Source organism: Tympanuchus pallidicinctus, unplaced genomic scaffold (genome assembly GCF_026119805.1).
Source record: "Tympanuchus pallidicinctus isolate F22 unplaced genomic scaffold, pur_lepc_1.0 scaffold15, whole genome shotgun sequence".
Lineage (NCBI taxonomy): Eukaryota > Metazoa > Chordata > Aves > Galliformes > Phasianidae > Tympanuchus > Tympanuchus pallidicinctus.
In genome coordinates this window covers 5,031,827-5,048,941 of record NW_026294669.1, presented here as the reverse complement: position 1 = coordinate 5,048,941, position 17,115 = coordinate 5,031,827, and the positions used below count along the sequence as shown (strand labels likewise).

General features: G+C 35.4%; 1 protein-coding gene across 5 annotated transcripts in view; it reads right to left on the bottom strand.

Moving 5' to 3' along the window:
- LRP1B (LDL receptor related protein 1B) overlaps positions 1 to 17,115 on the bottom strand; it is a 587,100-nt gene that overhangs the window by 18,363 nt on the left and 551,622 nt on the right. For 4 of the 5 annotated variants that reach the window (XM_052675647.1, XM_052675649.1, XM_052675651.1 and 1 more), the window contains 5 exons: positions 16,807 to 16,971; positions 8,292 to 8,453; positions 4,397 to 4,571; positions 3,673 to 3,777; positions 1,765 to 1,878 (listed from right to left, as the gene is read on the bottom strand). In XM_052675647.1, the coding sequence (XP_052531607.1) occupies positions 1,765 to 1,878; positions 3,673 to 3,777; positions 4,397 to 4,571; positions 8,292 to 8,453; positions 16,807 to 16,971 (721 nt within the window). The remainder of the gene's footprint in view (positions 1 to 1,764; positions 1,879 to 3,672; positions 3,778 to 4,396; positions 4,572 to 8,291; positions 8,454 to 16,806; positions 16,972 to 17,115) is intronic. The other variant, XM_052675650.1, reaches the window with a different exon arrangement.

Sequence of the window (17,115 nt, the reverse complement as noted above, 5' to 3'; positions counted from 1 at the left end):
TGGAGCAGAACTAATAGAAAAAGGCTTTGAGATTGCTGTTCCATGGCGCAATGACTCTAGTGAAGTATGGGACTGTTTCATTCCTTCCTGAAGTCTTCTACTTGACTGTACAAGGTTGGTAAAATTATAAACAAGCTTCAATTTAAAGCTAATTTGTGTCACAAAAAGAAGATACAGAAAACAACCAAGTGAGAACTGTGGCTGGCAAGGACTGAGACACATGGAATTACAATTCTCTATCTCTCTATCAAGCAACTTGTTCATTTGGCATCTGACCACACACAGAACCACTGATGAGGTTAAAATGCATGTTATCAACACAAAGACTAAGAGATTTAAATATGATTTAATATCTCTCTAAAAAACCAAACAATTATTTTAGACACCAAATATAGTTAAACTAGATCAAAAGGTCGAGAGAATGGGCAATGTCACAAACAAATGTCAATGCTGCTCAGGAAGATCCTAATTCAAATAACTGTTTAAATTCTACTGTTGTATCTCTGACAGATCTGACTACAGTTGAAAGATAAAGTAACCTTTGTTGGCAATAAAAATTAGTATTAAAAATAATTATATATCCTTCATTCTTATCTATGAAAATCCATTTAATAAAAAGAAAAACTTTTACCTTTTAAGTGGTTAACGCATTCTTAAGAATTATAGGAGTGATTCTCCATGCTTTATTTTCAGATTATTTTATCTATTAAAACACTTCACAATAAGTCCTGGACTGTTACCTTCTCGAGAGCTCAGGTATGGTCTTCAATATTTTGGAAAAAAAAGGAGGAATCGTGTTTGCATTACATGACTTTACAAGCAGCAACATGTTTTTCTTTGAGCTATGTTATTGTTAAAACCCAAGTATCATATAGAAAAGTAGAAACTGTCCAATGAATGCTCACCAAAAGACCACTGCATATTCTTCAAAATTTTAATTTGTGGTGGACAGAACTCTACTTTCTAATGGATTTATGGTAACTCTAGTTGGAGTTTCATTGCATGAAAAACACTGGCAAAGGATTTTTGATTGTACTGTTTAAAAAAAATCAGATTATTCACCATAAGTTAGTCACTCGCACTACTACCTATTATACAATGATACCAATTCTTACATTGCTTTCTGGGTTCATAGGGCTGTTTATTTCCTGACAGGGATTAAATATTTCCCTTGAATAGACGTCCAATCCTTCAGCAAAAAACAGCACACAAATGTATCTCCTTCATGCATTTTTTATCAGAGAAAAGTTATAACAAAGCTTAAACATTTCTGCTTAAGAGGTGCTATTTTACAGTGTATTTTTATAAAGTTTACAAAGTGACTTATGAATACAGGCTAAACTCTTGAAATGGTAGCTAAACAGCTCCTCTGTTTCTTTCCCTATAGAGATAAGAAATAATAAGTTGGTTTTAGGCTACAGAACATATGCAATGTCACTATTTGCTAAACTTTATGCTGTGTAGGATTAAGTTGGTAAAATGTCTCAAAATGTTTCAAAAATGTGAACAGTAAAAGCCATGAAGCATTTCCAGTATTATTATTAAGCTTATTTTTTTTCCCTCTAATGACATGGACAGTCCAACTGTATGTTTAAATATACTCGTAAGTGCAACTATCAAAGGGTAAGTGTGCATTACAGAAACGAGCACCCAGATTATGTATATACTGTGAAATGTATGTGAACGTGCATGACTTGAACCAATGAACTGTGGCCTGAAATGATGTCACAGAATGTGCAGCATTAAGTGGAAGGTTAAACCTACTTGCATCTCGGTTCATTAAACGCAGTTAAAGTGCAAATTCCCTCATTCTGACAGTAGTAATCACAAGGGTTCACTTTCTGGTCACAGCGCTGACTTTTAAACCCCACAGAGCATCTGCAGAATTTCAGTAAAATAGACCTATATAAATATTCTGCCTTTTGCTGAACAAATTTTAAATGCATTACATTTAATGATGGCAAGACACGCACACATACACAGGCACACACTCACAGATACAAATAAATCATTTTTTTTTTTTTTTCCTGGAAAGATCTAATATAACTACACTGATAAGTTTTCTCTTCAAAGTTTTTCAAACATTTAAAAAAAATGAGCCTATACAAACTTATGCGTTCACGTGTTCAGTATTTCTGTCAACTGTACTACACAACCGTACTACACTACTCATTGATCAATACGAGGCAATTCAAAGGCCTTCAAAATTTCAGCCTTCTTAGCATTGTTAACTGTGTTGGCATATGCTGCAGCTCTCATGCACTGTAAAGCCATACACAAATTGATGCTTGAAACTTGTTCTCCTTGAAACATAATGGTGTTCCATATGAATTTGAAAAATAAGCCAGTTTAATTAAGAAAAAGAAAGTAACAATTGTAAGCTTCCAAACTAGCCATAATAATAATAGACAAAGTCGCTTAAAAATGAAGAGGCAATGCAGTATAGAACTGCATTCCACTGTCTCTAACCACAAAGCTTCAAACATTTCTTGTCAACCTTCCAATAGTACAACCCCTATGTTTTTGTCCCTTTGCATAGTCAGTTCCTTGGGAAACTGAATACAATCAACACCATCTGTAAGTCTATCCACCTCACACATGTCAAAAAGGTAGGGGTGGCTGCTCATATATTCACAACGTTGCTTCAATATTATATCCCTTTGGACAATTATTTATGTCATCCTGGGAATGAGACACTTGAATCTAATTCTAACATCTAATACTCTCCTGGAGAATACTCTGATCTCCATTAAGAAATGGAAGATTATTCCAAAGCAAAGCTCTTCTGCAATGCAGAAAATGTTGGATGACTTACTAATCAAATGTGAAAAAACAACCCGTCACTCAACCAACCAACAATACACCACAAAAACAACAACGTGACTTCAGTAGCTCACTGTAACTGAGAGCAGGAAAAAATTCAATTTTTGCTACGACTTCTGTATTTAACGTTTATCAGGTGAACAAGAAGATATACAATAGCTCTCAAGAAAGGTCCAGAATGTAGGGTTTTCTGCCTCTTAAGAGAGTACTTAACAGTCTAGAATACAAAATCACATTTCCTTTGGTATTTGTTATCTGGGCTTAGGAAAAGTATCTTGAATTATTTTCTCAACATTGGTGTATTTCTACAGGAGGAAGAGAGGTATCTCATCCTAGAACAGCCAAGCTCCTAAGGGTATTGTAAAAGTTAGGGCTGAAACAAGAGGTACAAGAGCACGTCCTTGGACACACAGAGGAAATAATCAATGACATTATTCTTCCTGTTCTCTAGCCATTAGTTTCCCTACAGAAATGCCTTATCATCACCTCTGACCATCTCTACAGAAGACTTAATCCACCTTTGAGAAGCAGCAACAGGCAACCATCCAGTACAACAGATTCCATTCCCACACACCTATGGTGAGCTTTAGAACTGGCCTGAAATTATTAAAATTCTCAGGAGAAGCATCTTTGTGTCTACATACATTCACAATATAGATCTAAGGTGTATCTTTCGATCCACATATTTCAAAAAGGTAGACAAAGTATCAGGTTATATCATTAACCAGATAAAGTACCAAATGTTGTGACTGCAACTGGAATATTTTACTTTCTAAATAAATCAGAAATACAGATGCATTCATAGAAACTTGGCAGGGAGAGATGTGAATGGTCTCCATGGATACTCACAGACAGACAGGTACGTTTGTGTCGGGGTCCAGCTGGCATGTACCACCATTGTAGCAGTAGCCATCACATAACTGACACGTGGAGGCAATCTTTCCATTAGTGCAACTGCCATAGTTAAAACAAGATTAAAAACAAAAAGAAAAAAGCAATCACTATTTAATAAGCCTAGTGAACCACATTATAACAGTACATATATTAAAATACTGATTTTATGATATGTACAAGATATACGGACTGCAAGAATTCTAGGTTTTCAACTTGTAATGCGAGCTGCTTTTTATGCAAATATTTTATTTTTTCTTCTATAACATAAATGATTATTATATATAATAATTACTCAGAAATACAGCAGCACATCCAAATGTCTATGCTTTCATTTACCTACAAGATGACTTTTCTATTGTCACAGATACTACAGAAAGAAATTTCAATAGTAAAGGTAGATTGTTTATTAATTATTTGAGACTTTTTGTTCTTTTCCATTTGAAGACCACTCAGCTTCCTCTGCATTATGCTTCCTTCAGCAAACAGTACTCCAAAAACTGTTTTAAGGAGTCCAGAGCCACTGGGTTAACCCAGACTCACTACCTGAACACTCAAAGGCACTGTTCTGATGTGATCATTTCAAGGGTTGCTTATTAACAGATTTAAAATCAACTACAGTATAATGGCTGCAGATACATAATTTTGAACACAGTCCTCCTTTCCCGACGCACATGCTTACTTGCATACTATGTCATTAGTATCCTTATTTATTATGCAGTGTCCCCCGTGACATCTTATACACTTGTCCACTTCACATTTTGGACCTTCAAATCGTAGTGGACAGACACATTCTACGCTTCCATCATCAGAAATAGTACATGATTCAGAATTCACACAATAATGGTGGCAAACATCTGCAAGTAACATGAAAGCTAGTTAAAAAGGTAGTGAGGAGAATTATTTCATATATTGAAAAACAATAGCTTAATTTTCTTTCTGTTGAAAAGTAGAATCATGAAAACAAAATGGCGAAGAACACTAGAACTACCAATCAAGAGTCTCACCAACAGATAAGCAATATATTGCCAACATGAAGTGAAACAAATGCATAAGCTCGTAAGAAGTTTCCTTCTCCTTCTAGATGTCCAACCATTTAGGGCATCATCATATGTGGTACAAAGACTACTGGTGACAACAGCAGAGATATATTAAGTATATTTAATGGGACAGTGGCTGTATAGAAGTCTCCTGATAAATTCACATTACCATTACAGGCATTATGCTAAACTGAAGTGACATATTAAAATAATTAACTTTGATTTTCATTTCTCCTCATATAAAATTTCATGAAGTTCTAACAATAACACTTAACAACGTGATGATCCGTAAGTTCTACAAAACCCTTTATACATGCTTATCTTTGTAGGCTGTGCAAGACCCCATTGTTTCAAAGTCAGCAGGACTGAGACTTCAAGTTGTGAATTCTTTATAACTATTTAGAAGTTCTAGTAACAACTTCATTTTTATTTCTCTTTTTTAAATACACCATGTCAAGATATAATGGCATATTAACATTATGGTTCATTTTTATTTATGTAGTACTGACAACTTTCGTTTTACCAAACAGTTTCATTTGAAGTTTCTCATTTCACTGGGCCAAATCTCCCCATTTCTCTGTTTCTAATAATTTCTCCTGTTCTGTGCAGTTAAAATGTTGTGCAACTTGAGGACAACTAAAATAGATACGTTTTACTTAGCATATACAATACTGCTGGATTATGAGGGCATGTCATATGAGGGCATCTCATAAAGCAAGAAATATCCTTGTTTGCCATTCCAAGAAGCTTTCAGTGACTGCCATGTCAGTTTTGCTGACAATTGTGGGAAGAGTTCTGATAGAGGACAAAGCCATTTCACTCAACTGCTGGCAGAGTTATTTCTCTTTAGTATCTGTATGTCTCCACCTACTTCAGAAGACAGTAGACCAACCAAAGGCCTAAAAGGCATAAAGAGCAGTAAAAGTAGTCCCTTGTGTGTACTGTTCTCTGATTCCAGGTGAAGAATAACAAAACAAAAACTACTGTAGTTTGAAAGCAAAGAGTAAGAGACATTTTAAGAGAAAAGCACTGTAAGAGGGAAAGTTTTGCATATATATTAGGACAAGAAGCCCTAAAATCTGGAAATAGGAAGTTTGTACTTTAAAGCATCTTCAAGCTTCTGATAGTATTCATATTGTGGATCTAGCAGAATCTGAATTAGATCAAAATAACAAATAATTCTTTTTTTTTTTTTTTTTTTTTTTCCTTAAAGAATGGAATTTGAGTTTCAGTGAATGCAACGGCTGATGCAATCGCTCTATCCATTATCTATTTAGAGTTACTCTAAATGAGGGAAACGTCTTTTTTTTTTTTTTTTTTTTGGCTGTTTGGGCTTTAAATGATACAAGAAATGAACTTTCACTACTCTGTATTTCTTATTTTATGAATTTAAAATAGGCAATTATATTCAAATACATGCATATATAACAATATGTACAAAGTTAGTGGAATTTTATGTAAATCCATTCATTTAAGTTTATTTCACCAGTGCCATAGGCGTGACATGAAACACACACTTTGGTTATTAGCCCTTATATGAACTAATCACAGGAGAAACTCTGCACTGGGTCATTGGAGAATATAAGTATGAGGAAAATAAGGTCTTTGCAATCTGGCAGTACCGCAAGCAAATGCCTTCTCTCTACCATAAGAACACTAATAATATTTTCAACTTGAGAGCATGAGTCAAATACCTATGCACATCCACGTATCTTTTGCATAAAAAATTGTTTCAATGATATCATTGAAAACCAAATAATATAGAGCAGAGGCAACCAATCTTTGTAATAAATTTGTCTAAATGTATTTCATTATGCCTACAAAGTCATTATGTTAAATGTAGGAAAAAATCATACATATGTTTGATAAAGCAAAAAAATAACTGTGACCTAACTATGAATTTATACATCCACTGCTAGCTATAAACTCATACAGTTTCATAGAACTGCCATTGGCCACAAAAATAATATTCTGTAAGATTGTAAGACTCTTTGACCTAAAAGTACTAATGTTTAAATAAATAAAAGTTTTATTTTGTATTTTATAATGTTTGAGTGTCTTCGTATCATGCCGTCTTTCCAAAGTAGCAGTAGACAATCCAAATCTGATAATGAGCACTGTTTAAAAGAGGACCTCTAAATTTACATTTAAATTGATTCTTTAAAAAAAAAAAAAAAAAAAGTTAAAAGAAAAAAGCTCTGGGAAAAAAAAAAAACAAACCTAAAACTACGTTTGCAGAAGCATTCAACTAGAAACAATTTGTTTGGTTTTGGGTAAGCCTCAAGTAAATATTTTTTCTTAATCTGTGTGTCTGTCTGGGCATGATTTATGTACTATACTGTTTTGAAATACCCTATTGTTCTTGCAGACAGTTATTTGTGGATCCATGCAGTTTGTTTAATATCAAGTGGGAGAGAATCACAATTACTGCTGGTTTCCTATTCAAAGGTTTCAATTTATTTCATAGTCTCCCAACTGGAAACGCATTCATTTTACTTCAGTGCAAATCCTATTTAAAGACATGCACTAACCCTTTTCCTATTTGACAGCCATATCACTAAAACTAAGCACTTCTTGTATCCAACAGATGATTCTAAAACAGACCTTTTTAACAGTTAATTCCCCTTCAATTTTGTCCAATATTACTCTTTTCAGTGAATTATGTAAAAGAAAAAAAAAGAAGATGATGGTTTTCACATTGAATGCTCTGTTCTATAAAAGGCACTACGACAGTCCTCTGTCTCAGTGTTTGAGTTAAAGGAAAGCAGGAGGAGAGAAAAGGAGAATTTTGAAAAATAGAAACAAAATTGAATTTAGAAAATTAATACATCTTAAGTCAGGGTTGCCAGTAACTAGCTGCTTGTTAGAGCACTAATGACTTTCCTTAGGCATGGAAACCTTTGGAATACAGTATCTGAGTAAGACGAGACTGATGATGGGTCAGTAAAATGAAAAAGCATGGAGAAATTCAGATGCAGAGAACAGAACTAACTTGAGCCCTGAGAACTAAGGCATCAAAATCTTTATTTTCAATATTACAAGGCAGAAACCACACTGAAGGTGATTTTGGATTGAGTCAGATAGAGGAACAAAACTCAAAGCAGCACTAGCAATATGCTGCTTACTGGGTTTAGAAATAAAAGGGAAAGAGAGCAGTTGGAGACACAAGAGTCAGCTTTTTGTGAAGTTAAAGGATAACAGAAACATTCTTTAACCAACTAGGAATTCTACCAGCAATATAAAAAGCAGTGATCTGATTTGTGAAGTCAGATGTTGGGTACATCTAGTAGGATTTTTTCATGAAAATACAAGAATAATTTCTAAAAAAGCTCTTTCTTCTCATATATGTCTAAAAGGATATTGCAAGTGTGTTCAAAGGTCCTTTCAATATGTAAGGTCCCATTTTCTCAGAAGAACAATTTTGGAGTTAAATTTATCAGTCTGTGCAATAGGAAAACAACCTGATTCATGTTAAACTTGTACTATACAGAACTTCCACTATAATTTCAGATTTTCTAGTTTGTGAAGATTACTTACAGTACTGACATCTGTCTCCTGTATACTCAGGCAAGCAGCTGCAAAAGGGCTGATTTCCAGCAGTGACACTGCAGGTTCCTCCATTTTGGCAAAAATGATGGCAGACTGTCTGATTGCAGTTTGGTCCTGTAAAACCCAGTGCACAATTGCAGGTGGGCCTCCCTATTCAAAAAAGAAAACTACTTTATGATAAAAGTAAATAAAAATTGAAATAGTCATGATTAAAGATAAATACACATCATAAGAGCAATATGTTTCAACGCATGAGTCAATATTGTAACTTAAGGACAGCTGTTTCTAACAGACCAAAGATGCACCAAATGTCCAATATGCAATGAAAAGTAGTGAAGGGGTAAAAAAAAAACAAAAAGTATAAAATGAACCTCTCTTCTACAGTAGTCTTAAGTGGTTTTACAACAGCATTTAAGCTCTGATGCATTTTCCTCCTATGATTTTAACCTATTTCAATTTTCTCTTTTTTCTCCCCTTATCTATATCTCATGTCTTTGAGATTTATAGCTTTGTTTCAACTTCACTGTTTTATTAAACTATTTCACTTCTCACTGAATTTTTAAGGCTTATCTTCTCTAAAACAACTTTCTATATCATGTAAATGTCTTTCTATCTCCTGAATGTACTTTTATATCTCATTTGTAATCTCTTTGAGTCAGACGATTTGATGTGTCCAGCTAGCCATTTTCCTTCTCAATTCCTAATAATCCAGTCTCACTTATTTATTACGAAACTTTTCTTTTCCTCCAGTCTCCCTTCCTTTGCTTCAATTCAGCCTTTTGGATTTTCTTAAATTTAGACAGAATTGATTGAGTTTAACACTTTTCTCCTTCCTGGATTCCAAGGTGGCTATGGAAAGAAATACAGATTAATCAAAACCTGAGTATACTCCTGAAATTAAGTGGCAGAAAGGACAGAGTTTATTTGAATCACATGGAACCCAACCTGCTGGCAAGTACAACCAAGATCCTAACAGAGTTACCGCAGAGCAAGATTGCTAATGGGCAATGACTAAGAAATGCCATATTGGTGCAAAGAAGACCACGTGCAGGCTAGTAAGAGTCAGACAGTAATTGGGTAACAGGCAGAATTAAAGGAATGCTTCATCAGAAAACCAACACATGAACACACATAAGGCAGAAATCTAAGGACTAAGGCGGGAGAACTGAAATGTCTAGTCTTGAATGAGTATATCAATATCATCAGCTTTGGCAAATTTGGAGAAGAAAGGTAACTAATGGGATATTGTAAGATTAGTATGTGTTTGCTTGATATCTCGTCTTTGTGGTGATAAAATAGGGCTACACGTAAAGGAATGTTAAGATCAATCAGTTAACTGCAAAATACACTGCATGTAAAAGGCAGAAGCCCTTCAGCCTGGAATTGTAGACACAAAAAGCAGACTCTGGGATTTTGTTATTGACTACCCAATCCAGATAGTGGTACAGCTGTGAAATTGGAAGGAGATTAGGGAAAGCCAGATAATGCAGTAATGAGAGACTCCAGTAATCCCTGCATTTACATTTGTACAACTTCACACCAGGACGTGAGGCAGAAATTATTGGTTAAAATCCTCCTTTACAGAGGGGTGGGATAGAGAGCACACCAAGGAACCTATGCTTGGATTGAGTCTGATCAGTACACTGTATTTAGTTTAAAACATACACAAGAGGCGTGATCTTAAGTAGTTAAATGCATTAACATTTAAGGGTCACTTTCCCATAGCAATTTCTTATCTGTGTATTAATCTAATAGCAAATCCCTATCACTGCCTGATTTGCTGAAACATTACGACTTGGTCCTTTGCTTGCAGTATTTTGTCTCATTCTGTGCTTCTTCAGTAATTTTTATACAATCTCTCACACAAGTATCCACATCTAATTACAAATTCACATTTGTCTCCTGAAATCTTATCACTTCATCTAAACTCTGCAATGTGTGATTCTTTCTCTACTTTATTCTCTATTTAGCTAACTCTCATTAAAGTCATATAAACTAAACATTCAATAAACTCAACAATTTTCATTAATTTCCAGTCTACCTTTGTCTTAAAACTATATATTTATTTAGTATCATATTTATTGGTGAATTAATAAGTGCCTTATTATTTAAGAAAACTTATTATTATTTAAGAAAAATAAGTATTTTTCTACTTTCTCAGAGGCATGCAAAATGATTTCTGTATTATTATTCTTCTCCTTAGTTTTAGTTTGTTACATCAAACCCTTCACGTAATTCTTGTCAATATTTTCTATTTTAAGCTTTGCTAATTTAAAATGTTTTGCAAATCATCCTAAAGGCCATGAGATCAGTTAGTCTCTTCCTCTAATGAGTACAGCAGGAACAAAACCATGGACTTAAAATAGCTCCAACTAGTTTAATATACATCAGCCTGGTTATTCATATCTGTCCCCTGTGATCTAAACATTAAATCAAAGATGTTGAACTCAGATATTAGCACAAACCCTTCGCTTTTCCCCATGTATACGCTTGTATTTAAATTTCTGCCCCTGAGTCTGGGGTTTCCTCATCTTTCTCTAAATCCATCTTACAAATGAAATAGTGAAATAAGACAAGTCTGAAATCAGTTTTTAATATTAACGTTGCTCTATTTTTTAAATTGATAGGACAAGGATATTTTCATAGTTTGTAGAAAAGAAATTATTCTATTATTTGCTAATGTAGCCTTATAAATGTGTCAAATTGTGGACAGTTATAAGAAAATTTAATTCAGTATAGCCTAAACACCATTTTTTTTCCACTCAATTTTATATGACTTTTCATCATATTAATAGTTCATTGCCTATTTATACACAGACTGCTGGCATCTGAAATAATAACAACAGTAATGACATTTTCATCTGCCTTATTCTCATAAATTATTTTGGATTTTGGATATGAAATAGTTCCAAGAACAGCTTAATAAAATTGCAGTAGAAAACAATGATAAACAGTACGTGCCACAAGTTTTCATACAACAGAATCTAAACAATGATGTAACCAAGATGTCACATCTAGTAGTCTCACATACAGAAACCTTAAGCATTTACACACTGGTAATGAAGTTTCAGGACTAGAGCTGCATAGAGACAGAATAAAGGCTGTCTCTCAATCCCTGACATTTGTCAATTCTGTAGTATTTTTTATAAAAACAACGTACTGCCTTTTTCTTCTAGAAAATAAACACTATATTTGTCAGCTTTTAAAAATTTTCAAAAAATGAGCTAGTCTAGATGAATGCCAGCACAAAGACAATTTATTTCTTCCAGCTGATCGTAAATTCCCTACCAGCAATACGTGCATTCTATTTGTTACATATGAATACATGCAATCTGTTTCATTTGCATATTTCTCTTGCTGTCCCTATTAAAGCAATCTGGTACACCAGCCTACAATAAGTAACACTGTGTCCTCTAGAGGGGTTGTCAGCAGTTCGTGGGAATGACAATAATTCATTTCTGTGAGCCATAATTAGCTTTACTGAACCAAAAGTAGTGGAGAGAAGCTGTATTACAGTACATAATTAGAAGCTGAGCTGATTGGGATCCATCCCAATAGATATGCATTCTGTCCATGTCGTGAAAGCAAGGGAGAAAAGAACCATCTAAAAATGCATTACTCTCAAGGCAGGTTGTGATGCCTCCTTTGAATCAGCTGTACACCAGCCCAGGCAGAGAATCCTCCATTGAAACACCCATCCTCTCCCCTCATCCAGTCCCCAATCCTGATTAGAGGTGATATACATGTTCCCCAGGGGCTTACCAGTATGAGACTGCAGGAACTGAACAAACTAAACAATTTCTTCTTTGATAGCATTTTCAGTACACTGTATTGTGTCCCTGCGTTTTATTTATAAAGCAAAACACAAAATAACATCTACATAGCATATAATTTTCTATATTTTTTATTGTAGGGGTGTATTTCATAAATTACACATTTTTTACTCACTTCTCTACAAACATCATGATTCTGTGTGGTTAAACTTACCCTTCATAACAAGCATATAGTAGATAGTACAAAGATGTGTTTAACTAACTCTGTGTACTAGTTTAATCTAGCCTATATGTTTAAGACATTTAGAAAACTTTCCTCCAATATTTTTACTTCAAACTGTAAGTAAAAAGGAAGTGCATTTATATGATATCTTTTTTTATTCCCTTCCAAATTCCCATTAATTTGGTTTACTGGAAAGTGTTCATTATTATATCCAAACTTTTAATTACATGTCTCAGATGTATACTTTTAATTAACAGATGACATTTTCTTTGTTCAATTTTTGTAGTTCAATACAACTGTCATAAACTTTTAAATTTTAATTAAAGCTGCCCCAATCTCTAGCTCTATAATGTTCACATAGGAATTTGCCAAACGGCTTAGCAGTAAGTAAACCAACAGTGAATAATCCCTGAATTGCCAGTGGGATTTGTTTAACAAATTAACATTTGTGTGCAGATAATGAGGTTCTACAACTTACCACATCCAGCTAAGATTTAGCACAATCACGTTCTGAAAAAAAACTGAGTAATACTCCATGATTTACTTAATTGGTTATCACTTTCCTATTAAGAATTAGGGAGCGAATGAGAACAGAATTTACACGTTCAGTGGAACACACACATTCACCAGACACGCATCTCTTATGCTGTGGCATTCTGTTTGTTTCAGAAAACAATGACAGATTTGCTTTCATAGTGTATTTGCCTTGAGCTTTGAGACATAACCCAACAATGAGGAAACTTCCTGACTCCCAGGGAATCCTCATAGCAGCTGGCTAACTTCAGAAGCTCGTTCCCCATGAAGCTCCCCAGCTAAACACCAGCAGCATGCAGCAGAACCAGTTTCCCTCGAGTCAAGAGATGCGCACAACAGCTTGGATGAGCAAAGACCACGTCAGGAAGTCCAGATATTGTCCCAGGCAAATCAAATTCACAGAGGCACTTCACGGAGCCCATTGTGGCAGAACTAATAGACAGCAACTGACTCCTTGAAATGGGGAGAGAGTGGAAATACAGCTGCTAAGTGGTCCCTGTGTACCCTTCCCCATCACCGGCTGTGACTGCTTCTTCTCACATTGGTGCTAGCCTGAAGGCACATGCTCTGCAGTTCTGCCATGTACATTTATCAACAGGCCCTATACTTCCCAAAGGGCACGTGTGTAGAACGGCAGTTGTGCATTGCTTCCATCAAGGCTATTTGAGTTGGAAAATATAAGAAATCAATAAGGGCAATCAGGGCTTCTACAAAAGGGAGATTCAAGCAAGCTGCAGTTATCAGCCGTCATTTATATTTTGTGGGTACAATTTGGATAGGCACTTACACAAATACGGATGTTGGAACTTTCAGAGGATAAAGCATCATCATTTTGAACAAAAAAAGAAAAAAAAAAAAAAAAGAAAGAATCAGGGAAAACACAATGCAACTTGATTGCAACAGTTTAGCAGCATGGTTTGATGAGCCAATAGTGTAGTGGATCAAAAACTGTATTAGAAAGAACTGGTTGGAAAGGCAGTTGCACAGTAAAATAAATTGATAGTGAGTCAATTTAAAATGTTCATTTTGTACTTTCTGGATACAAAAAAAATTCTCCACACAAACACAAATAATCAGTATGTTCTGTACCTTTTGCCAATGGACAGGTCAACCTGCTAGGATGAAACAAATCTGGACATAAGATGCTTAAGTCCTTCAAACATGAATGAAAAGCAGAGGAATTCCTAGCAATAGAGAACCTTTATATCCCTACATGTTTCAATGTGCAGGAGTAAAGTAACTTGTCCACTAATGAGCCTCATGAACCTGACAAGGCAGATCAGCTCTGCCTCCAAGGCAAAAATGGTGAGAAGGAAGTGAGTGAATGCTGCTTTGTTCTGTATTTCACACTGCCTGTTGAAATTGTGAATGGCACTTGCAGCCCTTGCTGCTAAATGTGCGCTGACCCAGTAGCATACTTGGCATGGTGGTTTATCTGACTGGAAAGAAGAAACGGTCATTGCAAAAATACCTGAGGAGTTTTTCTGTGTTAAGGGATTTTTAATACCTTAATAACACCCCGTTTAATTTCCCTCTGTAAAAAACATAATGGTTTTAGTATAATATGGATTAGATTAAACTCAGACAAGGGAGCATCTCATTAATTTGTTAGTTTGTTTCAAGAAGATTTATGATTTGTAGCCTGATATAGGTAAGTAATACAGTCTGATAAGTAGAGATCTCTTCCTAATAGAATATTTACAGAGTCCAGGAGCAAGATGTGCAAAGAAGATGAGATCAATTTGAAAAATGTTATCTGGAATGCTGGGCGAAGTCACTTTGATTTAGAAAAAAAATATCTTCACATCTTCACGTGAAGGTTATGGCATTGGCTTCAAGACATGAATGGGAAGTGAACAGAGCACAGCAGAATAACACTCCTGACAGCAGGTATAGCCCAGTAAGAGCCATCAGAACTTTTGACATCACAAGGATGTGGGAGCGAGGTGCTTTCTATGCTCAGCAATAGGATCTGTGACTCTAAGATCCAAGTCTCCATTGCTAATGAGCAGGAATGGCTCTGTGTTGGTCTCAGCTGATAAAAGCTGAGCGTGTTGTGACTAATTGTTGTACAGTACGCTTCTGATGAACTTAAAGGCTTGAATTCCCACATCAGGCAGTTTAACACTGAAATGTGGACTGGACTTTCATGCTGCTCTCCTAATGGCGTTTTTGGTACAGACACATTGTTTTGTTTGAGACCAAGCAGAAATAAGGCTAACTTCTGCACCTGCAGGCTCTCTGTAGCAGGTGGGGCCACGATTAACAAATCAGCAAAAGTGTATTGTATAATCTTGCTCATATCTCTCACTCACTGGTCACCAAGTCTGCTTCATTAATCATTCCAGCAAGGCAGAGAGATTTCAGAGGTTGGATTTACTAGGAAAAAAAGTATTAAAAATCCAGGTTATATCATAGCTCTGCTGTGAACACAGCAACTGTGAGCTGTCTGGTGAAGAACAAGCTGTTGGAAGTATCCAAGCTCAATGGCAACTGTCAAAAGAAAAGGAAAAATAAAACCCAGAGGTCTCTGCAGGAATCAGAACTGAGCTGAGCACTGGGAGCCAAGTTACTTGTTGTGCCTGTCACCTCAAGAGTATCAATTAAATGTCAGATATGTAAAGATGTGGGAGTAAACATCCCCTCCTCAAATGACAGTGAAGTTCTGCACATCATTTAAATCATCCGTGAACATCTTTCATTCACTTGCATGTCCTCACTAAGCACATATTGATCTCACTGAACTGATACAAATCTCTGCTTATTATTTGTCTCAGTACTTCCATGAGCTATTGGAAGCAGTTTCAAATACAATTCTATCAACTTATTCTGATTTTCTACTATTTAGACATTATTAGTGATATGAACAAAGAAAAACATTATTAACTCTCAAATACTCAGAACTGAAAAACCCTTTGTTTAGCACACACATCAGAAAATCAGAATAGGACCCACTGAAGCCAGCATAGTAAGCTAAGCTGAATTACTGAAGTATATAAGCTAAATTAGTACAGAATTCTAAGAAAAACATTTAGATCTCAGCTCACTTTGTCACAGATACACGATTCTGCATAAACAGGTCCTATGGTCAGGTGCCTGTACTTTCCTTTAGATGTTGGTCACTTCACCACATAGGGGAATAAGATTCAACTCCAACATCTGACAGTCTTCCAAGAAGAAAGCAATCAGCAAACTTCTCCTTCAGATGTCCTGCTTTCAATCAAGTATTTAAATGTTCTTTGCAACAGAAAATATAATTTAACTTCTGCTTTCTCACATAGCACTAAATTTTAGAGTACTTCTTAACACACTTTTCCCCTCTCTAGTCCAAGCAGAATTTAATTGCAGTACACAACCTGGAGCAGCCTATATGTTGGGCACAAAGGCCGACTCCTAGATATCCTCATTTTGAGGGTTAGGATAATCTCCCTTAAGATAAGAGATGTGATTTCAAATTCCTTCAAGCAAACAAAGGATTTGAATTCTGATCTGTGAAATCTTCCTGACAATTAGGTGAGGAAAATGCCTACTTTCATTATTCTTTTTAACTCCACGAAGGCATGGGAAAAAAAATGAAGTCGTATCACACTACTTGAAGGAAACTATTCCCAGAAGCACCTGAAAGTTTAGAGAAAGAATTAAGATAGAGACAGGGCAATGGGTGTGGTGCTTTTCCAAATGTGGTTTGACTTTACAGTTCCCTTTTGACACCTCAGTATGTATGTTTTCATTCTGGATAGTTTCATGCTCCTTTTTGTGAGATGTAGTTTGGCTTTGCCAAAACACCAAGACCCATGAGTAAAAAACACTATTGATAATAAATTATATGTACAGCATATCCTGCTATACTGCACAGAATTTAAGTACAGACAAAGGAAAGAAGCCATAGAAAAAAAAACACCAAACTAGGAATAGATGCAAACATTCAAATTGAGACCTATAAGATAATATAAAGCTGCACAGAAATATGTACCAAGGAGAGAGGCTCCACAGGTTCCTCCATTCTGGCAGTAACTGTAGCAGTGGTTGATTTCACACCTTTCACCTGAGTAACTTGGCCAGCAGTGACATCGTGGATCCCCCTTCTCGTTTATAATGCACTTTCCTCCATTTTCACAGGTCAGTTTGCATGTATCATCTGCAGCAAGAGCACAGAGAACAATTTGTATTTTATACGAAGCTACTGATCCCTGCCTATGTGCAAAAATACATAATCACTTTCAATAAGTAAAAGGTAAACTATCACACATTGCTAGAAAAGACATATTTAATAAACCATAAG